This window comes from Carassius gibelio, chromosome A19, assembly GCF_023724105.1.
Source record: "Carassius gibelio isolate Cgi1373 ecotype wild population from Czech Republic chromosome A19, carGib1.2-hapl.c, whole genome shotgun sequence".
NCBI classification, from domain to species: Eukaryota; Metazoa; Chordata; class Actinopteri; order Cypriniformes; family Cyprinidae; genus Carassius; species Carassius gibelio.
This window is the reverse complement of record NC_068389.1, coordinates 14294671-14319192: the sequence shown is the minus strand read 5'-3', so window position 1 is coordinate 14319192 and position 24522 is coordinate 14294671. Positions and strand designations below refer to the sequence as shown.

The 24522-nt window shown below is 38.6% G+C and overlaps 1 protein-coding gene across 1 annotated transcript in view; it reads left to right on the top strand.

Annotated features, from left to right (window-relative positions):
* LOC127935277 (CUB and sushi domain-containing protein 2-like) overlaps positions 1-24522 on the top strand; it is a 266910-nt gene that overhangs the window by 149823 nt on the left and 92565 nt on the right. Inside the window, exons 13-25 of the mRNA XM_052532988.1 lie at positions 5305-5487; positions 7053-7379; positions 8673-8867; positions 9519-9657; positions 10404-10591; positions 11355-11543; positions 11873-11989; positions 13347-13562; positions 13652-13840; positions 15097-15266; positions 15360-15516; positions 15621-15812; positions 18902-19028. Of these exons, the coding sequence (XP_052388948.1) occupies positions 5305-5487; positions 7053-7379; positions 8673-8867; positions 9519-9657; positions 10404-10591; positions 11355-11543; positions 11873-11989; positions 13347-13562; positions 13652-13840; positions 15097-15266; positions 15360-15516; positions 15621-15812; positions 18902-19028 (2389 nt within the window). The remainder of the gene's footprint in view (positions 1-5304; positions 5488-7052; positions 7380-8672; positions 8868-9518; positions 9658-10403; positions 10592-11354; positions 11544-11872; positions 11990-13346; positions 13563-13651; positions 13841-15096; positions 15267-15359; positions 15517-15620; positions 15813-18901; positions 19029-24522) is intronic.

Sequence of the window (24522 nt, the reverse complement as noted above, 5' to 3'; positions counted from 1 at the left end):
GGCTACTAATTTTCCGTTTTCAGAGTCTACGTCTGATTGGAAACGAGAAAACCAGAGCTTCCATCCTGACCTTCTTTCAGAATTGCACTGCACATGGGGGACTTTTCATAACATTTCATACATTACAAACCAATATTTTCTGTCAGATCCACATAAGCCACTAGGAGTTTTTATGCATTTTATCCACTGCAAAAACAGAAGAAGAAAGTGGAGCAGTGTTCATACCCCCCAACAGAATTAAAACAATGAAAGACACTTAATTAAGTTGAAGAATCGCTTTGAACTTCTGCCTCCCTGTCTGCGGGACATGATGTACCCCCAAATTATTGCATCTAAAAATATTTCAGATTTTCAAGCATTATTGCTCAGAGAGTCAATGCAGACAATGCTAGTTTTAAACAAGATCCATACATAAACGCATGATATAGTGATAAATTAATATGATTAATCAAAACGTATCACTTATATCAATATCTGCTGAGAAAATTCACCAAATAGAAAAGACCACTGTTGTATGTCCATTGTCTGTATGAAGCCAATATGTACATTTTTCCAATCCAAAATCGCTTACAATAGCAGGGAGCTTTAGAGCCCTGCATTTCAGCTGGAGGCTGACGGTGTCTGACTTATTTACACCCCTAAGTGTGGGCTTCGGGGCAATTTTCATGTCAAAGCTCATCCGCGTGCTAACTAAATTAAAGAAATATAATCACTTTGAAATAAAAAATAATACTAAACTATTTTAATGGCTGCAACAGTATGCTGTGTAATAGAGAGGAGAAAAAAAAATATAAAAATAAAACAATAACAGTCACAGGCTCCAGTCAGACTCTGGCAGTGAATTCTGATAAGTTGTCGGACAAGGGCCGGACCTGGGCTAAGGCATCTCGGACGAGGGCCAGGCTAGAGCCTAGATTTGAGGCCCGTACGGGGTTTAGGAAGTTTACCTCATCTTCAAGGCAACAGTCTGCAAAGAAGTTAGATGATGTCAAGGTTTTCTGGTCAATCATACCACATGTCAGCATGTTATATTGCTCTGAGGCTAATGGACATCCGAGCATCTTTGACGCTCCATTAAAAACAGGGCATCATAACTGATGACAGACTCTCCTTTATTATGAATTTTTTATTTATGATCTGATCTCTGCCATTAAAAAGAAGAAGAAAAAAATGAATCACAGGAAGCAGGCTTGCCAGGGGCATATCTCCTTCTACTCTACACTAGAGGATTCACATTTAAAATATAACTTTAAGATGATTATTTTCTCAATCATTTGTGTTTTCCTACACATCTTCTGCATTTATATAATTCATGACTGGAGCTCCAAAGTGAAGTTGAATGGTAGTATGCTGAGGGAACTGTACAGGTCAATGTTTTCATATTTGACTTTGTCTTCCTGAAATCAGTTAACCTTCTTTAATATTGTGCCTAATATACAGTAAAAACAGCAATGTTGTTAAATAGATTTTACAATTTGTAAGAACTGTTTTCTATTTAAATGTGTTTGAAAACTGTCCTTTATTCCTGTGACGACAAACCAAATTTTCGGCAGCCATTACTTCAGTCACAAGTGTCACATGATCCTTCAGAAATCATTCTAATATGCTGATTTGGTGTGCAAGAAACATTGTAGAGTGTATGTTGTGGTTTTGAATTGTTATACACACTGCAATATAACTGAATACAGAAGGAGCATAGCCTATTGCCAACCCCAGGTGCATGCTGGGGGTAAAAAAATAAATAAAAAAAATAAATAAATAAAAGATTTCTTAACTCGTATGATGGGTAAAGATGAATGGATTCATTTGCACTTGTGCCTTGCTATGTTATCAGTAATCCTTCATTAGGAAGTCAATGACTTCCAACTGTGTTCTTAGAGTTTAAGAAAGTGATATTAATAAATACTACGAAAATTGAAATGTGGTAAATAACAAATGCTGCACCTTATGAAAGTGCACGTCAGCTCTCGTCACCAAGCCGAATACAGCTGGAACAAAGTGTTAGCTGGGGCACTTAAGGAATCAGGCATACAAACAGTCCCATAGGGATGACTTGCTGCATAATATTTGTCAGCTCAGGAGACATTTTCTCTCACAATCTTCTTGGCTTAACTGATTGATTTGGTCAGAAGCAAACTCAAGATGTAAATCCCAAGATAAAGGGTAGAGATTCAGTCCAGGTAGAGGCCTGTCACCTGTCCAGAACAGGAAAATGATGCCTTCTGTGGCAGTATGTGGAGGTTGGCATCTAAATGTTTATTCATCATCTGCTGTGTTAAAGTGACCTAGGCAGAGAAACACCTTTTTAAATCAAGTGTTTGTGTCTACACTATAGATTTTTATTCATGTTAGAGCATTATAACTAATCCAAACTCTATCAAAAGGTCAGTAGGATTACTGAGAGGTTTTCCTTGTTTTGGCTAGCAAAATAAAGAAATAAATAAATGATGCCATAGAAGAATATATGTATTTATGTATGTATGGATATATGTATGTTTGTAGGTTCCACAAATAGCAAAGATTCTTCATAGAACCATAGATGCTAGTAAAGAAGTATTCTTTTTAATAGTGTACAAATAAAAGTGCTGTTAGTTATCCCAATTTTACTTATTATACAATGTACAAAGAATTCCATAGTTCTGTCATGACAACTCTCAGAGAGTTTAGCATGGTAATATAAATGGCAATATTAATGTGTTTTAAAGTATTAAAGTAGAGACTTGCTACTGCCAATACATCCACAGACATGCTGCTGAGAGCATTTAAGAAATGCTGCTGCTGCACATATAATATGTACGAAAACCACGCATATGAAATTATGCAATACTAGATCTATACAGGTGGAGCTGGGGAAGGTGAAGGGTTTCTGAAGCACGCTGCTACTGCTACAGCAAGCACTAGCCAAATATTTGAATATTAAGCAGCAGGTTCATTGGCTGCTGATGCAGCTAGAACCACTCGCCATGTGAATGACAGCCATGTGATTATATCAGATTGAGTTAGAACCTATTCATCTACACAATCTAGAGATTCATGACAAAGCTATGTATATAATCAGAACAGAAAATGTGAAAAAATGTCTGTTTAGTTATCTCACTTTCTTATTCCCTGTAGTGTGCTCCCTCGTATGATAATACATAGGTTACATACATAAAATGATTGTATTTGACATTTCTGTCACTTCTGAAATAATGGCTGGTGTGACAAAATGTCAAAATTAAAGCTCTTTTTTTAAACATTGGCTTACATACATTTTTACGTATGCCATTTTATGCCATAGCATCGTTAAACTATCATCTAAACAAAAGGTTTTAAATATTTATTTCTTACCTATGGTTCTCTAACCATAAAGGCTGGTGTAATTTGCCCCCTGACTAAGTATCTAAAGTATGAGGCATTTAAATAATCCCGTGAATGCACTTAAAGAGTGCAGAATCGAATCATCATAATTGAATCTAATTGTGAATCGAAACTAATTTAATCATTCTAAATTTGCAAAAATTGTTCATGAATCGAATCGAAAACCTATAAATCGTGAGACGGATTGAATCGAATCGCTGCCTACCCAAAGATTCACAGCCATAGTATAAGGCTTATATACTGTAGGTGGCCAAGCAGAATTAGCTTTTTGTCGCCAAGAGTCCGCAAAGTGCATGAGTGCTGAGTGGCGCATTAACCACAAGTTATCAAATAAGCGCATCAAAGCACACAAATAGCCATCAGCTTTACCTAGCCGATGTGTTACATTTGACAGCTGCAGATGGGGAAAATGAAAGAAAAACAATGTAGTTAAAATATTGAATATAGACTGATATTCAAAATGTTTAATAGGTGTGCAGTATTATTTATGTAATATGAATTATGTGTTATATTATCTTAACAAAATGGTGGTTTACTTTGCATTGGAGCATTAAAAGTGGTAGCCTATTTTAGTGAGCTAGGCTACATGGAGAATGGAGAAGAAAGGGGATTTAAGTGACTTTAAATGTGGAAAGGTTGTTGGTGCCAGGTGGCTGGTCTGAGTTTTTAAAAAAACTGCTGGTCTACTGGAATTTTCACACACAACCATCTGTATGGTTTACAGAGAATGGTCCAAAATAGAGCAAATATCCAGTCAGCAGCGTGTGGACCAAAATGCCTTGTTGATGTCAGAGGAGAATGGGCAGAGTGGTTAGAGATGATAGAAAGGCAACAGCAACTCAAATAACCACTCGTTACATCCAAGGTATTCAGAATACCATCTCTAAGCACACAACACGTCAATCACGATCAGCCGATCGTTAATGAGCATCTCGTCAGTAAAGCCGTTCTCTAATCAGCGGTAAATTCCCTCAGGTGCGTGATTTCACATAGAGCAGCTGTTACTACACAAGCCGTTGTTAACTGAGAAGATGCGCAAATAATCGTGATCGGAGCAGCCCTATATAATGGTGTGGGGGGCATTTTCTTGGCATACTTTGAGCCCCTTAGTATAAATTGAGCATCGTTTAAACCCCACAGCCTACCTGAGTATTGTTTCTGACCATGTCCATCCTTTTATGATGGCATAAAGGGATGAACCCATCTTCTCATGGCTACTTCCAGCAGGATAATGCACCATGTCACAAAGCTCAGATCATCTCAGACTGGTTTCTTTAACATGGCATTGAGTGGCGCACTTCACTCGAATGTCCTCTACAGTCACCAGATCTCAATCCAATAGAGCAGCTTTGGGATGTGATGGAATGGGAGATTTGCATCATGGATGTTTTTAACATTGATAGGAAATGTTTCTTGATCAGCAAATCAGCATGTTTTAATAATTTCTAAGGATGTTACACTGATGACTTGAGTAATGGCTACTGAAAATTCAGCTTTGACATCCAATGAATGTATTATTTTAAATATATTAAATAGAAAAAAAAAATCCATTTAAATATTCCATAACATTAATGTTTTATGCATTTTATGCTATAAAACCCATTCATTACAAATAAACTGCTGAAAACAATTTATTCATGTATTATTTTTAAACCAAATACCTGTGTGTTGTGCATGTCTATGCTTGTTTCAATGTTTATTTATTATACCAAGGAAAAATAAAAAATACATGAATAATGTAATCATTAAATAATTTGTTTAAGCAAAAACTATAATTGGTCAGTCTGGGATACAGAAATACTGACCTTATATTTGATGCCTCTTTCCTATTAAAACCCTGGTGGAATTTTGTGTTTGTTTTTCTTTTTCTTTTTTTTTCTTTTTGAAAAAATGTACCCTGTCCCAAGGTATAAGCTATGCCTCATGCTTATTTAAATTTTTCAGAAATTGACCAAGGTGGATGCGGAGACCCAGGAATCCCAGCTTATGGCAAGAGGGAAGGCACAGGCTTCCGACATGGAGACAAGCTATATTTTGAGTGCCTTCCAGCCTTTGAGCTGGTAGGAAAAAAGAACATTACCTGCCAGAAAAATAATCAGTGGTCAGCCAAGAAGCCGAGCTGTGTGTGTAAGTGACAGATCTTACCCAAAATGCATTACTTTCCACAACCACATGATCACACCTGAGAGGATATAGTGCACCATTATTATTGTCTTCAGCACAGTATGTACCCATATATATTTCCTCTCATTAGCTGAGCCATTAAATCATTTAACTATAACTCAAGTTAAATCCAGAGTGGCAGTTTATTTAAAACATTTAGTTGCTTTATTTCGTGTATCAGATTCTTATATTGAAGTTGACAGGTTTTAACTGAATAGAAAAGCAGCGTATTTGAGAAGCAGGAAAAATATAAAGAGACATTTGTAAAAATGCAGTCATTGAGTGTCATAACATACAGTGTTTTTGGCAGTTAACGCTTGTCCAACTTGTTTTGATGTTATTGTTCGTTCTCTATTATTTGGATTCATGAATACCATCAATTTGCCCCAGACTGTAGTCATTTGTCACTATAATGGCTACCATCCTATTACATCAGTGGAATTGCAGTTGACTCACAACTTTGTTTTCTGCTATTTTATGGCATTATTATTAGCTCAGACAGCAAAGTCATTCATATAAGGTGAAATCATAACGATTCGTCTTCAGTCCACCACTGAGCTCATTCTCATTCTCCCCATGGCTATTTAGAGATGCTTATTGCCCTCTCAGCTTTGTCCCAAATCCTGAAAATGAGTTAATGACTGCGGATATTCCCAGCAGATAAACATTCTCTTTCTCTGCAGCATCTTCAGTCTGATTATCTTCTGCAAATGGCGAGATCATAGCATACCTGTACACAGGGGCATACACCCATTCTTGACTCGAGAACGAGAATCAGCTCAAATCGGACGCGTCCGACAGAAACGATTCTCGGTTGAGTGTACTGGTGATCCGAAAACCGAAGCAACCGGTTCTTGACTCGAGAACGAGAACGGCTCCAGCAGTGGGCGTGTTCGTTCAACGGCTCGGTGTTCATCTTCAGTTCGGCCTTCACAGCGGGTTCAGTCAGTGTACTGTTTGAGTAAATGAATTACTCCGGGGTATTGGTTTATTCTGACTCAGAGGGAGTGTCAGTCACGTTAAAAAAGTTAAAAGCTTAAGTAATTTGTGGATTAATGCTTACTGGAGATGCAAACCGTTTTAAACGATTCAGTTCGATATGGTGAACTGGTTCAACCGGTTCACTAAGAAGAACCGGTTAAATTGAACGATTCATTCACGAATCGGCCATCACTACAGCCTTTAGGTCATTAATATGTTCTTCCCAAAAACACACACACAAAAAGTGGTTCTTTTAAGAACTATTGAATGAAAGGGACTTTTCAGTAATTGTCTGTTGTTAAGATCTGAGAGGTCTTATATGTTGCAGTTACAGATGCTGCTATCACACTGCACAACCTCCAAGCTGTAATTGTTTGTCTCCTGTCTTGCTGTATTGTTTAAGCAACAACAAATGACCTCTCTATGCATGGTGAATTTATTTTAGCTTCAGTGGCAGTTTTAATATCGAGTTCACTTCACAGTTTGACGCACGATGCCTCCTGTGTTTAACTGTTGCTTTTTTCTCTCTCTCTTTGTCCTTTTCTCAGTCTCGTGTTTCTTCAACTTCACAACTCCATCTGGAGTCTTGCTATCACCAAACTACCCTCAGGAGTACGGAAACAACATGCACTGCGTGTGGCTGATCATCGCCAAACCCGAGAGCCGCATCAACCTGGCCTTTAACGACCTGAGCATGGAGAAACAGTTTGACTTCCTGTCTATTAAAGACGGCGGCAAGGCAGAGTCACCAATTCTGGGCACCTTTTCTGGAGATGTGCTGCCATCACCCATCACTACCAGCGGCCACGTGGCCAGGCTAGAGTTTCTGACCGATCACACGTACACAGAACGCGGCTTCAACATCACTTTCACCAGTACGTTTTAAAGGCAGCTCTAGATTCATGGCTTTTTATTTCCTGTGGTAAAAATGTATAATTAATTTAAGTTATTTTGGGCAAACCTGTTCATACTTTCATAAGTCTAATGTCACATTGAAGTTAGAGACCAAAAAGTCAATGTATAATAGATAGCAATAGTCTTCAGATGTTTTGTCAGTAGTAGCATGCACCAAATTTGAAAAGTTTCTAGGAGTTAAAAGAGCTCAGAAGCTGTCTTGTTATATGAGACAGATTAAGAAAGTTTTTCTTTCCCCTCAGGAGAGAATTGTCTGTATTTCACGACCTTCGGTAACCGAGTTGATAGATGCTTGAGTATCCATATTGAGAAGAATAACAAGAGCCACAGATTTAATTACAATTTATTTCTAAATACATATGTAATTAAATAAAGCCACAGTTAATTGAAACTGTATGGAGGTGATCCCACATGGTTTGACTCCCCATGCGCCATGTTTTGGGGGAGTGCGAGGGATGCTACAATAATTCGTGTTAATTAAAGAGATGACAAACGCCATCGAAGGGCTTGTTGACATATGATGTTGATGGATTACATGCACAATCGTTGGGTTTGAGATCCTTTTTGAATCGCCAAGCTTATTATGAGGAAAGAATTGATGTCCAGTGCATGAGGCGAAACACAATAAGAGCTTTTAAAAAGGTTAGCTCTACATTAAAGTGTCTTACCACATATATATTTGGAATAAGCGTATATCCTAAATTATACATTTTGGGTTTTGTTTTGTTTTGTTTTCATTCTCTAGAATCAAACCCATTACCCTGGCTTTGTTAGTGTGATGCTGTATCTGGAATTAACAGATTTTCTGGCAAGATTTTGTCCGCTGGCAATACATCTTCTCTGAAGTCCTATCGATGGGTACTGAGTAGCTCCAAGCTTCCCACTGAAGCAAGAAACTTAGAGAGGCACATAAATCAATATTTTGTTCTAACTAAAATGAATTAGTGTAGTAATACAGCCGAAACAATGAGCCGAAAAGCTTCAGTTCAGTGGCCATAGTCAAAACTCCCACTTTAATTTATAAGGGCCCTTGTAGAAGTTGTCCATTCATGAAAACGAACTGTATTTTCTTTTTTTTCTTTTTTTTTAGGGAAATTGTATGGTTAAATACGATAAGTAAAGTGCTGTTGTTATTGTACATTTTTTTTTTTTTTTTTGGCCTTTTAGGTTGAAGAAAGCATACAATTATCTTCCATATTTCATATTCTTGCCTCATTGCTGTTGGTTTTTTGTTTGTTTTTCCCCCCCTGCAGCTTTCCGGCACAACGAGTGTCCCGACCCTGGTGTTCCAGTAAACGGAAAGCGTTTTGGTGAGAGTTTACAGCTTGGCAGCTCCATCTCTTTCCTGTGTGAGGAGGGGTTTATGAAGACCCACGGTTCTCAGACAATCTCCTGCATTCTCAAAGATGGAAATGTTGTGTGGGACAATGCTATGCCACGTTGTGAAGGTTTGTCCTCTCTCTAATAAATGTGCAGATTTCATAATTAACAAGTTTACTTGTAATAAAAAAATAAATGATGTACTCCAACTCTGCAGTTTACTGAACTTTTAGAAAGTTTCAGTTAAGTACTTTAAGCACATTCAGAGACAGACTGAAAAGTATATTATAAAGAGTCATAATCTTTACTTTCGGAAAGTGCTCAAGAAGTATTAACTGTCTGAATTCTTACAGACAAAGAACACATCCTCTTTTTCAATGAAATGCTTTACTGTATACTGCAAATAATTTTATGCCATTTATTGAGCAGTGTCTTTTATAGATGCCCTTCAGTACACAGTTAAAAGATGAGATCATCTACCTCAGCACATTCACACATTCTGCTTTTAGATTTAGCATTTTAGTAAAAACACTCAGTTATTAGACAGTTAAAAGACAGATTTTTCTGTACATTATTACATTAGATTTTTAATAGTCGGGTTGAACTAGTGGACTGTTTGAAGGAAATAGTTTATCTTTCTGTCTTTTTGGATTTCTGTGATTTACTGTTTATTTCTAGCATGTGAAAACAACAGAACAAATTGTGTTGGCTTTAAAGTTTGGCAATTAAATAAAAAAAAAAAAAAAAAATTCTGGTTGTCTTCTTCTCCTGTTCTTTAGCTCCATGTGGGGGAAACCTCAAGGCTTCTAGCGGCATCATTCTGTCCCCAGGCTGGCCTGAACTTTATAAAGAGGCCCTCAATTGTGAGTGGATCATCGAAGCGCCTCCAGGATATCCTATTAAGATCATCTTTGACAAGTACGTACAAGGCTTCACTTGTTCTTTGTCATGTTGTTCTTAATAAGCCTCCCGGTTTAATTTGCCCCTCCTATCTTTCATTCTACTGGTTATGATCATTTCATAAATAGGTCACTAGTGCACTGCAGATGTTCACTATACACTTGGAATAAGAGTATCCGGATATTCATTTCCCCCGCTATCACAAGGATGCATTCTTAATCAGTAGAAATATCTTTTACCTTTGCTCATATAGAATGGCTTTATCCACAGTCACATGTGAGTGTTGAACATTTATTTTAAAAAGACGTGTGGATCAAATGCACTTCAATGCTTTTGTCTGTGTGTTTTTTCAGAATTTTGACTGTATCATAGTATAGAGTAGCAGTAAAATTTGTCTTCAATGATATTACTGAAAAATCAAAACTTTTAATCAGAAAGGGGTGTCTGTATACATTTTAGTGCATGGCATGATGATGCCAGACAGATTGATGCAGTCTCATCCACTGATTGTCCAACTACATAACTGTTGTGTGAGCACAGAAAGCATCAGGGCTTTAGCAGGCTGCTGCTGCAGGAAACTCAAACAACACACGTTGCTTTGGAGCGAGCTGCGTTTTCAGTGTGAATGATGTGGTATCTCTGTTCTAGCTGTAAATATGTGGTATCCTGTAGGAACACAAGCGAACAGGACTGTGATGAATCCATGTAGTCTCACTTTGTGGTGAAGCTGCCATGCTGATGCATAGCACCGTTCTGATCCACAGGTTCCGGACAGAGGTTAACTATGATGTTCTCGAGGTACGGGACGGACGCTATCCTTCTTCCCCTTTGATTGGCAGTTATCAGGGAACACAGGTCCCTCAGTTCCTCATCAGCACCTCCAGCTTCCTGTACCTGCTCTTCACCACCGACAAGAGTCACTCTGACATTGGCTTTCGTATCCGATATGAGAGTATGATGATCTACTATTTTATTTTTGAGAGCCATTTTTTGTTAGATACTTATTTCCATAATATATTTATGTTAAAATTTAAAGTCAGCTTTACCATCATTATAATTTATTATTACAATTACACAAAGCTATTCAGTAGTCTTGAATAACATAGTTGGTTAGAGAATGCACATGGTAAATATCACAAACACATGATAAGTGTGATTCATATTAAAAGTCGCATACAATGCTCAGAATTTAGTCAAAGCATGCTAGTTAGATAAAGTGTAACATTATCTTCTATTCAATGCATTTCATGGTTGCAATTACAAGGATCTGATAGCACAGATACCTGTGAATACTAGCAGCTATGAAGGCATCCTTGTAAATAATAGCCACATGCAGTGATTTTAATCAGGTCCTGTAATAATGATATAATAGGAGGGTGATTATGTTGTGAGATGATTTCAGCCATGCGCAAACACGACACAAGTAACATTGCACTGTACACACATTCATATATGCAAGACTGCCGAATTAGTTCTGTCAGATCTATTTTGTGAACTGAAACAATGGCTGTATATATATATCATTTTTTATATATTTTTCTTTTCAAGTCAAATGGTAACACTTTAATTTGTACATTAGTAGTATTCCATAATTTGCCCCTGATTCCAAGTTTCTAATGCATTTAGAATAAACTTCTGCCCTGAAAAGCCACAGTGAATAAGTGAATAATCATAGGTTGTTTTCCACTTTAATGTTTGTGTATTTTTTCCTTAAGCCTTGCAGCTCCAGTCGGACCATTGTGTTGATCCTGGAATCCCAGTCAACGGTCAGCGGCACGGCAATGATTTCTATGTGGGGGCGCTGGTGACGTTCAGTTGCGAAGCAGGATACACTCTCAGTGACCATGAGCCTCTTGAGTGTGAACCTAACTTCCAGTGGAGTCGCCCTCTGCCCAGCTGTGATGGTACGGTCCACTCTATACAGTACCTACTAAAATGCTCACCACCTGGGAAAAGGACACATTAGAGATAGGTCATTTATTTAAATGACATAACCGCTCCCAGACTGGAAGGGCCTTTACGGTTTGGAACTACCCTTTCCACTCTCTTCTCCTGTACCACTAGGCTTTGAATATTTAAGGCCATTATTGATTTTTCCCCTTGGGTAATGATAGGAATTATTCACCTCCATATGTTGATGTCCTTCAGAAGGGCACTTCCTGTAAAGTTTCTTTCAGTAGGATTGTGCTCAGCATTTTGACAAATAGTCTTTATCTTTTTCTCTTTCCTCTAGCACTCTGTGGCGGGTTTATTCAGGGGAACAGCGGCACTATTTTGTCCCCTGGGTTTCCTGACTTCTACCCCCATAACCTCAACTGTACGTGGATGATTGAGACTTCACATGGTAAAGGTGAGGCCACTTTTTGAAGCTGGTTCATTCTTTTTCAGGAATAGACATTTTTAATAGACATTTTATTTGTCTTTTTAAATGAAACACAAACAGTAATGTCTTTTGTGAACACACATTGTAAACAGTATGATATGGAAAAAGTATGGATTTAATAACTGCTTGACTCTCTTTTGGCAGCTTTAGTCTCTTCCAAATGGTTTCTGTAATTGTAGATCAGACCTGAACAACAGTCAGGAGAGATTTGCACCATTTCTCTTTACAAAATTGGTTCAGTTCAACTGTGGCATGAATCACTCTCTCATGAAATCATACCAAATCTACGTTATTTTTTTCCCTCTCATTAATAAAAAGAGGTTCAGGGCAAGAGGCATTAAAAGGATAGTTCACCCAAAACTCTTCTAAACCCGTAAGACCTTCGTTCATCTTCAGAACTCAAATGAATATTTTTTTTATGAAATCTGAGAGCTTTCTGTTCCTGCAGAGACAGCACATTCAAGGCCTGGAAAGGTAGTAAGCACATTGTTAAAATAGTCTGTTTTTTACATCAGTAGTTCAATCGTAATTTCATTATTTTTGGGTGAACAAACCCTTTAAATCAAAATCATGATGGACCACCCTACTTTAATACTTCTTTTCCCTCTTGTTTGACCTATCCACTGAGGAACATCCACATGCTCTTGTGGATTTCACACACACGGCAATGTTTCTTCTTCCACTGACCTTGTTAAGTGTTTCTATGCTTAATCACCTTGACAAAAATGTTAGCATGTTCCAGATATTTCTGTAAAGTCTTTAGCTGACACTCTAGGATTCTTCTTGCTAGACGCCCACTCAGGAAGAGAAGCCGAGCTCGTCTTGCCATCAACTGATAAACATCAAGGCTTTCAGAGATGCTTTTCGAACCTTTTCTAGCTTCGTGCAAGTCAACAATCCTTAATCTTTGGCGTTCAGAGACCTCTTCTGTTTGGGATGCAGTTCACATGAGGCAGTGCTTCTTTTGAATAGAAAACTCCAGAATTTAGCTCTTTTTTTTTAATAGTACAGGGCGGCTTTGACTAACATCTTCAAATCTCACCTCACCGACTGAACACAGTTGAAGCCAACTTTTGGAGAAATCATTAGCCCAGGGAGTCACATACTTTTTCCTCCTTGCGCTGTGAGTGTTTACATTGTGTGTTCAGTACAGAGTCATTGTTTGTGTCTTTTGTCGGTTGTGATAAAATGTTAGCACCCGGAATCAAGGCAAATCTGAAGGTTTGACATGTCTACCTGCAGTATTTGCGACTGAAGCATCTGTGAACTCTTAAACAGTTTATCTATATCCACTGTTTTTTTCTCCTCCTCTCAATCTCCGCAGGTGTCCAGTTTATCTTTCACACCTTTCACTTGGAGAGTCCACACGACCACCTTTTAGTCACAGAAAATGGTAGTTTCTCTCAACCCCTGTGGAGATTGACCGGGTCTACACTGCCGCCCCCTCTCAGCGCTGGACTTTTTGGCAACTACACTGCTCAGATCCGTTTCCTCTCAGACTTCTCTGTGTCCTATGAGGGCTTTAACATCACTTTCTCAGGTAGAGACCTCCGTACTGTAACATAAACTACATGACATTTACAACAGAAGAAGCTACAAAATATCAAACCCTTCTTCTGTTCCCTTCAGAATACGATCTGGAGCCTTGCGAAGATCCCGGCGTCCCCCCCTTCAGCACTCGTAAGGGGCTGCAGTTCAGGGTGGGGGATGCTCTTATGTTTTCCTGTTTTCCGGGGTACCGCCTCGAGGGGCCTGCGAGGGTGGTGTGTCTAGGGGGGCGTCGGCGGGTTTGGAGTTCCCCTCTGCCAAGGTGTGTTGGTAGGTGGTCACATGCTTTTCATTTTGCTTTGTTTACAAATTCTACCACATATTTCCCCTCATGTGCTCAGAGATGCACGCACATACAGTATGCTGAAACTTTATATCTCAATGGTGAAAGCCAAAGCAGCCCCCATTTCAGAATTCTGCTTGATATCAGACAAGTAAAAAAAAAAAAATGTATGACTCACCATCTGGAAGAAAGAAAAAATATAAAATAATAAGCATCCGCTTCAAAATTTATTTAATGCTTAATCAGCATTTATATAATGGTAGATATCAGCATATACTGTAAGTATCTTGGAGACCAGACTTCATCAATTTAATTTGTGTTGGAGTGGCTTAGATGCTAAATTTAGAATGTAATTTGTTAACATTATGTTTTTGGCATTCCGGTTGAAGCAAGTAATTAGGTGTTATGTTTTTTTCTTTTTTCTTTTTTTTTCTGCAGCTATATCGGGCTTATCCTTGCTTCATATCTGTTTACCACTTTTGTGGAACTGGGTCAGCTCATTTGTAAACGTTTGTTTTTATTTATTTGTCAATGTGCTTGTATTTTAGCTTATTTAAATAAATAGCATAAAATTTACTTCACTTAAAGTTTTTTTTTTTTTTTTTTAAACATCATCCAGAAAACAGCCAATATTTTTCTTAATGATGTTATTTAAGAAATATTATGTTGTTTCTAGGGAAGCATGACATATCAGTTATTGGCTGATATTATATATTTTTATTTATTTAACAGGATATTTAATTAACTACTTTTTTTTCACTTAGATTACCTTTGCACTCACTTAAAATTATTATTTAAATTAACAAGGTTAATAGCACTTAATTGTAATATTTAGGAATTCTAAAAAATAATATATGCAATGTCTAAATTCGCGTGTAGCATCTTCAAACAATTGATGCATTGGTTATAATCCGTAATATCATAATAATAATTAACGTATAGGTATCGTCCAGAATTGTAATAGTGTTGCATCTCTTGTCGGTTGTATTGAATTATTTGCATCTGTACAGTCCTATGATCCAAGCAGTGTTTTCATTGTCAGAAATTTCAGTTTTGATTTAGCTTATAATTTGTTTAGTTCAATATCCGAGCAAAATTTGGCAGAGAAATGGACTTGCACTCATTCACAAACACACACCACCCCCTGACTGCCAGCATGAGTGTATAAAGCGTGCTTGTGTTTATACTGAGATCATGGGTCATTTGTCAGAGGTCATTTGGCTTCTTACCTCCCTTGCTGCAGCTGAATGCGGATCGTCTGTCACCGGGAAACAAGGAGTTTTACTCTCTCCCAACTACCCTGGTTACTACGGTAACAACCATGAGTGCATCTACTCCATCCAAACCCAACCCGGTAAAGGGATCCAGCTCCGAGCGCGGGATTTTCGCCTGGAGGAGGATGACATGCTTAAGGTCTTTGTGACATAGTGTGTATTTGTGCTTGTGTGTAATGTCAGTTTGTAAATTATATGAGGATTGTACGTGACTGTTTTGTGTGTGTTTCAGGTGTATGATGGTAGCAGTGACAGTGCCAGACTGCTGGGCACCTTCACAGAAACCGAGATGATGGATGTCACTCTAAACAGTACATCCAGCACCATGTGGCTGAAGTTCATTAGCAACAGTGACAATACCAGCAAAGGTTTTGAGCTGCACTTCTCCAGTGAGTAGCACACTGACATGCATTTGTGTGTAGATAGATAGATAGACACATAGATAGATAGACAGATTTTGAAGGACACTCTTGTTTTCCTGTCTTTTTTCCAGGTTTTGAGTTGGTGAAGTGTGAGGACCCAGGTGTACCTCAGTTCGGATTTAAACGGGAGGACAAAGGTCACTTCGCAGGCAGCATGGTGTCATATAGCTGTGATCCGGGCTATACTTTAAAGGGCCCGGAGGTTTTGACATGTCTCAGAGGGGAGAGGAGATCATGGGACAGCCCACTCCCACTGTGTGTTGGTAAGATGCTACTGAATACTCATTTACACTGCCGTATTTAGAAGAGCCTATTACAGTAGGTTACCGTAATACAACATTTCTAACTTGGATATGATAACTTTAAATTTATTGATAATCAATACCATTTTCGATACCATGGGGAATAAATGACACAAAATGAATGACATTATATATATATATATATATATATATATATATATATATATATATATATATATATATATATATATATATATATATATATTGTGACGAGTCAGCTGCCTCCTCCCTGATTATCACCGGCACCCCGTCCTAAATTGCCGCCCTTCACCAGGCTCCCGACTGGAGTGGGTGTGTGAGAGGAGGGGCGCTGGACGAGTCAGGGCTGGCGGCGTGTGATGGGGCACACCTGAAGGAAGTGGAGCCTCATTACCGCCGCTGTTTAAAAGCCCAACGCGCCTCTCCTCAGGAGACCGGTCTCTTCCCCGTGCATGCACACTGGTGTCCTCGTGGGTCCAGGAAGGGTGCGTTGAGGGACTCCCGCGCCACCAAGACGTGAGCTGCCGGACCCGCGATCCGGATGGGAACCGCACCCGTATACACGGCCGACGGGCCAGGATGCCGGGCCGTCCATCCCCTACCAGCGCCGCGGCCAACGAGAGAGACGCGGCCGCTAGGAGAAGCCGCCGCCCCTCGCGCCCCGGACCAAGGAGGGGAGCGCGTGCGGCCGCCGGACTCCGCCCCTTGCCTGGACCCTTCCTTGATGAACACTGCCCGACCCACACAAACCCCGCAGCACAACGAGGACACCAGATCCCCTGTTATTTTGGACACTTTCCCCCTTTGGCCACTTTTATTCCCTTTGTTTTATGATTTCTGTTAATAAAAGCCTCTCCGAGGCCTGACGCCACGCCCACTGTGTCTGTCTTGTGCTCCTCCCGTGACAATATATATATATATGGAATGCTAGAATACTGGAAGCCAGAGGACACCCTCACATCCAAATATGCCTCACAGAAACAATATAACTTTTGACATTCCAGGAAATCCTAATTACCGTATTTTATCACCAACTTGAATTCTGCCACATGGTCTTATGTGTTGCGGTCTGAGAATGTGCTTCATGAATATAATCCCCCAAAGCATCTCATAGCAGCCACTCTTATACTCAGCCTGGCTTCTCCACAATGTGAGTGTACCACAGAAACACTTTTCAAAGTGTTTGAATTATGGTGTTTCTCCACCTGAGTCTATGGAGACCTTTAGGCAATATTGCCCATATTGAGAGGAGAAATGGAACTGAAAAGGCATGAGCAAATATTTTTCATCCGCCACAACAGGAAACTAACTCATACTGTAGAAAACAGAGGGTGGACAGTGAGAAATGAGAAGCTGGTGAGAATTAGAAAAAGGAGGGAGGGGAGGACAGAGCAAAAGAGAATGAGAGAGTAAGAAATGTCGTTTTATGACTTACGAAGCAGGTCATCTCAGGAGTTGAAGAAGATGGGTTTGTTTCATTGTGATTTATGGCTCTGCTATTCACTATGGGAACATTCATATAAGATGAAAAAAACTGCACAAAAAAAGAGTAAGAAAGACAGATAAAAATAAATTGAAATCAAATAAATGAATAAATAAACTGTAATATATAAATCTTAACATTTGAGATTAGGACAAGAAAAAAAAGAAGAAAAAAAAACTCTGTTAGCTAGTGGCCTAAGAGAGTAAACTTAATTCAAGATATATTATTTTGAAACACGTCTTAATAAATTAATATTGATTTAAGAATGTTTAAATGTTTGTCATAAAAAAAAAATAAAAAAAATCTAAGGTAGTGATTAAGAAAATAATTCAATGCGATAAGATTCTCACACCACTTTATTTATGTATTTATTTATTTTCCTTTTTCTCGTACATACTTTCTCTTTCAGCATGTATGGCAATGGCGTGCGAGGCTGAATTGTGCATTTGAACACTTTGACTTATGTGCTGTGACATGCATACCTCACAAGACTACAAACACCAGCCACCGTGTAATTTGTGTCATTGCTTGTCCGAGACTCAAGGAGAGATGTGTGTAGGGAAAGGGTCTGGAACAAATGTGTGAAATACCCCTCCACTGGCTTGAAGTAAAATTGTTCTTACCTGCTTTACTTCAGTGCTGTTTTTGGGAAGTAGTATTACATTACTGCTGATCAATACTTGTATTCTTAACATTTTGTATGGTGGGGGGGGAAAAAATCATTTTTATTTTGTACATTTTTATTTTATTTTCAAAGCTTCACAATGACCAATTTGTCCTTTCATAAGAAAAAAAAAGTCTTACTGCGCTAACAACTCAATCAAAAGTCTTATGTGTTTTAATCTAACAAATATAAATGAACGCCAATAACTAAAAAAAAATCAGGTTTGGGGATTTACTCTGTATTCTGCATACAAACTGATCCAGTTCCAGTCTATGTCTGGAGGGTGAATATGTGTATGTCCGAGTCTTTGCTGTGTAAGGTCACACACATCTAACCTCTACGGTGATGACGACGACGGCAGGGGCTGGATATAACACTCTTATAACTTCCTGATCCGTGAAACTGGAACTGTCACACGCACTGGCCCCAACCTTCTGACAAACAAGTGATTTGTACCCACCACCACCATTGCCCCAGTGTAAGATGGATAGTCAAGTCTGGGGCAGGACATATTACCAACACTATCAGTGATATTAGCCGAAGGAAATATGCCCTCCCCAGGGAAGGCTTAATCCCGGAGGTGATATACGGCCATGTTATTCTGCTCATCACTCATAAAGCTCAGCTCAGTGCAGAATGTATTCTTTTAAAGTGGAAAGTTATACGTGCCCCTGCCACCAGATGATGCATCACTGCACAGCACACCGTGTACCATCCTTGCTTCAGGGATTTGGATACAAATCCAGAATCCCTTACAAAAGCGGACCTGTCACTTAAAGACACTGTATATATATATAGTTTATGACATTTGGACTAAGCTGTGTTTGTTTCATGTCTTTTTGTAGAAGGTGTACTGTTTTGTGCATCGGTGTTGTGAGCTGTCATTGAAGGATTGCACCTTTGTTTATCTCTTTCTTCACCCAGCCGAGTGTGGAGGAACGATTAAAGACGAGCCCATGGGCCGGATTCTGTCTCCTGGTTACCCTGCACCTTATGAGCACAACTTGCACTGTGTCTGGACCATTGAGGCGGCACTTGGAAGCACCATCGGGTGGGTATCTACTTTCCCAGTACCCTCCTCCTCACCATCTGTCTCTTCTTCTCTCTTGCTTTTGATGTCTTCATTTACCTCTAAATGTTACTTCCATCCGATATCTTCGACCTTATATATATATATATATATATATATATATATATATATATATAAAATATCGAAAATAAAGTTTTGTTAGATTTAGCTCACTTCAGTTTTCCCCAAAATATGATTAAAACAGTCATATTAAAACATTTGAACAAATGTTACAATTTTTAATGGCATGGGCAGTTGTGGCCTGACAGTTAGAGAGTTTGACTCCTAACCCTAGGATTGTGGGTTCGAGTCTCGGGCTGGCAATACCACGACTGAGGTGCTCTTGAGCAAGGCATCGAACCCCCAACTTCTCCCCGGGCACCGCAGTATAAATGGCTGCCCACTGCTCCGGGTGTGTGTTCACGGTTTGTGTGTGTGTTCACTGCAGTGTGTGTGCACTTTGGATGGGTTAAATGCAGAGCAAGAATTCTGAGTATGGGACACCATACTTGGCTGTATGTCACTACACACTTCACACTTCACTTGATGATAAAGTAACATAATTTGACCATTCAGAAGAAGCAAGTTCTCGCGTTTAACATTCATATACTGTATCAGAAGGCATATTTGAATGTTATTGATTAGGCCATTACCTCGGAAGTGTAGCTGCCATTTTGTTTTGAAATGTCCAAATTTAGATATTCCTGCATAATAACTTGTATTAAATTAGGTTAAGATGACACAATGCCTTTTTTTATGTTCTAACAAGACATTCTTGTTTACTTTTTTCCAAATTGGAAAACAATGAAAGCCTTTTTCTGCCACAGAATAAAAAAAATAAAATAAAAAGTAATAATAAAAATTGCATCTCGCAAATAAGATTTTTTTTTTTTTTCACAGTATTGCTAGCTATAAAGTCAGAATTGTGAGCTCACTTTTTCAGTTATAGAAAAAATATATTCTTGTATAAAATGTATTATACAAGTTGCAGTATATAAGCTCAAAATTTTCAGAACAAAAGTCAGAATTGCAAGTTATAAACACTCAATTGCAAGGAATTGTTTTTTTTCAGCATTTGCAGGTTTTTATTTTTTTTATTTTTTTTTCATGGTGGAAGCAAGCTTCCACAGAAAACACACCCTTTTGTTCAAATGACACAGTTAGTCCATCCTTCTTATGCTTTGTCCCACCACTCTTGCCATACTCCGTTAAATTGGTTTGGTGGTATATTTGTCAGGTCTCGCCTTACCCGCAAGCATAGATTGTCTGGCAGGCAGAGCTCTAGCTCCATGCATGCCAGTATTGTTCATCGTGCTGTCACAGTCAGCATGACTCAGAGAAGCTAGGAGGACATTAGCGCTTTGGCAGTCCTACATGCTGACCTCTTCCCTTCCCCAGCAAATCCCTCCCTTTCCCACTAATAAATGAACATGCCCCCTTGTTAATTGCCACTCATTTCGCCAGCGTAATTTTGCATGAAATCTCGCAGCCGAGCTCTGCCTAATTTGTCCGGCCCTTTAATTGTGCTGTTTATCAGATGCTTTCCACTCCCTTCATCTAGACATGTTAAGAGCTCCCAGACACTGCTTTCTTGCTGTATTAAAGTGGTTCAAAATTGACATTTGCTTTGGTGTTGCTGCGTTAAAGGCTCTGCAAAGTGCCTTGAAGATGTGAAGAGCTTAATAAAATTTCCCTTTTATCCTGTGTTCTTTGTGTCCATAAATAGTTGGAAATGAGCAGTGAGGTGAGTGTAATTACATCATAAGGGTTATTGAGCATTTAATGTTGGTACACTCATACAGATACTTGCACCAGGCAAGCAAGCCACATATAATAATTGAGGTCACCTTTTTTTTTTATATATATATATTCGTGTAATTTAATACAGTTTGATAATCAGATGTTGCCTGCTTAAAGCTTGTACTTAGTAATTGTCATGTAACCATTGATGCAATCATGGCCATAAAAGGCCATGCGATTGCTTGGAACCCCTCTTAACCCCCAAAGCACTGTAACAAGTGGCCTCGCATGGGTATACATTATATATGAAATGAAGACATATATATATATATATATATATATATATATATATATATATATATATATATATATATATATATATATATATATATATATATTTAATGTGATTTAAAGGGACAATAAGTAACTTTTTAGGTATTTTATTATCTAAAATCAATATTTTTATTCATAAATATGCCCTCAATGGTGTACAAATACCGATGCCAATGTTTAAACTAATCCTCGTAAATGAAGAATTTATTATCTTTATATACATGGGACGGGTAGGTCGACGGAGGCTTCCATGTAGTTCCGCCATCTTGCAAAACTATAATAGCAGAGAGGGACAAAAAGTACTAAGCCAACGCGTTTCCACAGCGCGTTTTTGGTCAGAGCCAGAAACGCAGGTGCAGAACAGTGAGAGGCGCTTGAAACTGCACCGGCAAGTTTAAAAGTCTGGATTGCATTCTTATTATGGTCCATACATATGCCGCGCCACAGGAGAAGAAAACATCGTCGCCAAAACAGTCAAAAATAGAACGTAAAAGGAAACGTGACCGTAGATTACAGAAAACAAGAGTTAATGTCGGGGAAGCTTTTTCTAGGTGGAAAGAGCTAATGCTTGATAAAGATTTCAAAAGAGACGCTGAAGTGGCCAGTTTTCTTCTCGACAGGTAAGTCAGTGTTACAATCTATATTACAATATTTTTTTATATCTAACAATGCACATTATTCAGAAAATATAACGAATAAAGAAGACATAACTACTAATTACAATATTTCATGTTTTCCACAGTCAGTAATTCATACTGTAACATTCGTTTGTTAGTTGTCATGTTGCAGTTTGTTTGAAATAACACACCTGTTCACCTGAAGGAAAACTCGACGAAGTGCTATTAGAAGACATCCCGTCAAAGCTTTTCGGTACATATCGCCTACCGTAGATGCAACGCGCATTTGAAAAAGCGAGGCGCTGGAGAGCAAAATTAGTTTGAATGCAAAATACAATTTCACCACTAGATGGGAGTAATTCCTACTTAGTGTCCCTTTAAAAGTTTGGGTCAGTCAAATTTTTTATTTATCCATTTATTTATTTAAGTTCCGTATGCTCACCATGGCTGCATTTATTTGATCATAATAGTAATATTACTAAATATTATTACAATTTAAAATAATGGTCTTCTATTTTACTATATTAATACAATTAAAATTACATGTGTGTGAGTTCTTAAAAATATTAGTTGTTGGAAATCATGTTACAATACTGTGGCCTGTAAGCAACTGAAAACTCCACACCTTCCTCACCCCTTCTGATAAAACAGAGTATTATATAATATGTTTTAAATGCCTGTTGGCTACAGGAAACAGCTGTTACAGTGTGTATTTGCATGTAATGTGCTGTTTATTCATGCATCTTGAGTACATGTATCTTTACATGAGCACATACGAGTATTGCAGGTTATAAAACGAGGTGTTTATCCTCTTCCTGTACTGCATACTGTATATGTTTATTAGATCCCCTTCCACATGCACAGAATAATTAATGGCTTGGGTTTTCCTTTCCCCACTATAAGGTATGCACATACATTGCTTTGATCTCATCTTGAGAAATCAATTATTCAAGATTATTTGCAATGCATTAGGATTGGGATGATATCTTGCTCTAATAGTAGGACTCTGTTAAGGCAGCATTCAGAATATGCTGTTCGAAAAGATGGAAGGGAGCTAGAGTTGGTTAAAGCAGAGAGGACAGCTGTCCCTAGGGATCAAGTAGCCCCTGCTGTGACCATAATGACAGCCCTGTATGACAGCCATTTTATGAAGAAGTATACACGTCTCTTATGTTTAAAAAGGCTGCATATGAATGAATTAATGAACAAAACATAAAAAAATAAAAATACAACTTAATTATAATATTTTTTTTTTTTATACTTGAAATAAATTCTATAAATCTACACATTTATTTTTGAATAAATTTTTTCAGCATGATGTGTCAGACTAAAATCGCCATCAATAAGCACCGTTTGGAGCACACTTTGGAGTGTACGCTATATTTTTCAGCTTGATGGATTGTTTTTAAATTAGATTGAACACAGTATAAGCACTATGCATCTCTATATAATGTGTGTCTACATTTGTACTGTCACAGGGTGTATTCTGTGATACCGCCCTGCCCCATCTGCCCTGTCCTTGTTGACTTGCTTATCCAGAGGGGCTGATGGAAAAGTTTAAGTGTGGGGACATAAAAGGATGTGCAAGCGTGGACCGAGATGTCAGGATCCTGAAGGGGGGGCACACTTTGGGGTTTCATGCGGAAGGGGGTGCATGCAATATGTCATCTTTCTTTCATCACAGACCCTTAAGATGCCTTTGTTTGGCAAAGGTGATAATTACTTTCAGCAGCCACTTCACACACTCACACACACATGCAGGCACGTAGAGGCCCCGTCCACACGGAGACGGAGCTTACCCCAATCCGATCTTTTTTTTTCCTCGTCTCAAGAAATATCCGCGTCCACACGAAACCGCATAATGATGTAGTATACATGCCAGACCAGTATGTGGTGCTGTAATTCTGACACAGAGATACACTAAAACCAGAGAAGAAGACTTGGACTATGCTCATAAACCTTGTGCGTGGTACACAAACGAACATGGAACAATACATTTATTAATCAGTGTTAATGTTAGTTAATACAAAGACAATCGTTCAGTGTTTGTTCATGTTTTTGTTGCTGTTACGTGACTTAGAGGTGTCTGACTGGGGGGAGACGTGGGCTGATGACGTCATCGTTTCAGAAAATATACGGATTCGCCGGATCCGTGTGGACGAAACGCCTATCCGATAAAAAATTTGTGCGTATTCACAGAAACCTGTCTCCGTGTGGATGGGGCCAGAGACAGATACACTGCCTAGCCCCAAATGTCCTCATCCACGTGGGATTAGATATCGGTTAAGCCTGCTGTTCCAGAGCCGGTTTGGAACATTCGAGTTGCAGCTCAAAGTATCCTACTGTCACGCTCAAGGCTCATCTGCAGTCATGAAAGAAATCTGAGGAATTAACAGAAGCTGGGGTCCCTCTTCCCCTACTTCCCTGTTCTGTTGTTATATCAACCTCTTTTTCTCTTTCTCCAAAGCCTTCAAGTCATACATTAACCCTGTTCTCTTCTCACTTCTGTCCCATCTTGTCAAAGTTACATCAACTCGATTTTAATTTATTTTATTTTACTTTATTTGATTTTATTATTCTTGTTAGTTAGTTAGTTAGTCTGAGTCTTGTTTTCTTCCAATAAATTGAAAGACTTTTCACTGAGAAACACAGGTTTAGTCATCGTCTGAATTGTGTGCAGCTAATGGTATCTGTTTTGTTTTACTTTCATATTTCTCTCCCTGTGACAATAATGTAGGATACGAAAATAGACACCACATTTGGAAAGTTGTTGACTTTGCCGTGGG